General features: G+C 36.4%; 1 protein-coding gene across 1 annotated transcript in view; it reads right to left on the bottom strand.

Annotated features, from left to right (window-relative positions):
• ttn.2 (titin, tandem duplicate 2) overlaps positions 1-1,856 on the bottom strand; it is a 170,151-nt gene that overhangs the window by 81,011 nt on the left and 87,284 nt on the right. The window contains exons 126-128 of the mRNA XM_016445616.1: positions 671-1,079; positions 459-583; positions 59-325 (exon numbers count right to left, since the gene is read on the bottom strand). Coding sequence (XP_016301102.1) covers positions 59-325; positions 459-583; positions 671-1,079 — 801 coding nt within the window. The remainder of the gene's footprint in view (positions 1-58; positions 326-458; positions 584-670; positions 1,080-1,856) is intronic.

The following is a 1,856-nucleotide window of genomic DNA, read 5'->3' as shown; positions in this document are numbered from 1 at the left end:
TCATTTTTTCATTATATATATATATATATATATATATATATATATAAATTAATCTTACCAGCAAGCTCAAGCTTGGCTCTGGCATCTTTGTCCTTGGCAATGACTCTGTACTCGCCTTGATCACGTGGCCTGATTTCACACACTTGAAGCCTGTGAATCTTACCCTCACTCATTATCTGGTACTTATCACCTTGAACAACGGTCATGTTGTTCCTCAGCCATTTGATCTCAACTTTGTCTTTGTTAAGCTCAACTTCATACACAACATCTGAGCCTGGGGGCTCAAACACATCTGTGGGTGGTCTGACAATCTCCACAGGGGTCTCTAAAGAGGTGACAAAGTCATAAAGACCATTTAAGTTTCTATTAATTTCCATTACTTTTCTATACCTGGAGATTACATTTACTAAAATTCCCTGATATTTCCAGGTAATTAATGGACACTGAAACAAACTTACCCTCAACAAAGAGGCGGGCTCTTGTTCTCTTGTCATCCACTCCACAGGCATATTCACACTCATCATCTGGTCTGCACTCTTTTATACACAGTCTACATGTTTTGCCATCTCTCTCAAATTGGTATCTTAAAATTAAACATTAAATGCATATTAAACATACTCAAAACCAACAAAAACCCTTGACAAAAACCCTTTAGAATAACGTATCTTACCTGGGTCCTTCTCTGATCTCCCTGCCATCTCTGTACCATTTGATTTCGGCCTTCTCTTTGGAAAGTTCACATGTGAACTCAGCATCCTCAAACTCAATGATAGTTTGGTCACTGAGCTGAGCGGTGAAGTCTGCGGGTGCCTCACTGATGATCAGTTCTGCTGTTGCCTTATCAGCACCAGCAACTACACTGTATTCACCCTCGTCTGCAAGGCTGCAGTCCTTAATGGTCAGAGTGTGCTTGTCCTTGTCCACACGATAGAGAATTCTCTTGCTGAGAGTGATTTCCTGACCTGCCTTCATCCATTGTACTGTTACATTTGGTATGTTCACCTTGCATGTAAAGCTGATGGTCTTTTTCTCCTGTGTGTCAACATCCTCAGGGGGAACAATGATTCTAAGATCTTCCTCTGTGGAAATTAAGGTTTATGATAAGTTAACTAGGCATGTGTTTTTTGAAACGGAGTCTACGTCTCAAATCCATTTTGTTAAAATGTCCCTATATGTTGCAAGTTAGTAGTTTAAACTCTCCTGCAGGAAAATTAATGTCATATTTATTATAAATATATGACCATATATAAGTATGTATTTTATATTTAAATATATTTTATAAAAATGTTTTAATACTTTTTAAATATAAAGTATGTGAGCTTTATAATAAAGCTTTAATAATAAAGACTATATAATCTTTAGTATTATTATTATTTACTTTATTTTTGTGAACACCGTCCCACCTGTGGGACGCTTGGCACTCTTTTTTTTGTTGTCCTTTTTCTCTATCAAATCTTTTAGTAATCATCATACATTATATATCATTTGAAAGCTTAGAAGCCCAAGATTCATTCTGTGAAAACCATTTTAAAATCGGACATTGAGCTACCATGGAAATGGTACTTTAAAATCTTTTGGCGGTCTCCTCCCCCTTAGTGGGCGGTGTCAAGTGTCATATTACAAAATGCATTACGGTCTTTTAGAATCAAACCTTTTTATAATCTTGACAAAAACATATCATTGGAAAGGTCTGAGTCTCAGGATTCCATATTTGGTGGTATATTTTGAGATAGAAGTAATATTGACAGAGAAATCTAGACATTTGTGACAGAAAAATGCATAAAAAAATTAAATGGATTTTGGATGGCACCCGGTGGCTGTTTGTGGTATAACGCCCTAAATAAAATCTCACAGGA

The sequence above is a fragment of the Sinocyclocheilus anshuiensis genome, unplaced genomic scaffold (assembly GCF_001515605.1).
Source record: "Sinocyclocheilus anshuiensis isolate Anshui unplaced genomic scaffold, SAMN03320099.WGS_v1.1 scaffold179, whole genome shotgun sequence".
Taxonomy (NCBI): Eukaryota; Metazoa; Chordata; class Actinopteri; order Cypriniformes; family Cyprinidae; genus Sinocyclocheilus; species Sinocyclocheilus anshuiensis.
This window is presented reverse-complemented; position numbering and strand designations above follow the sequence as displayed.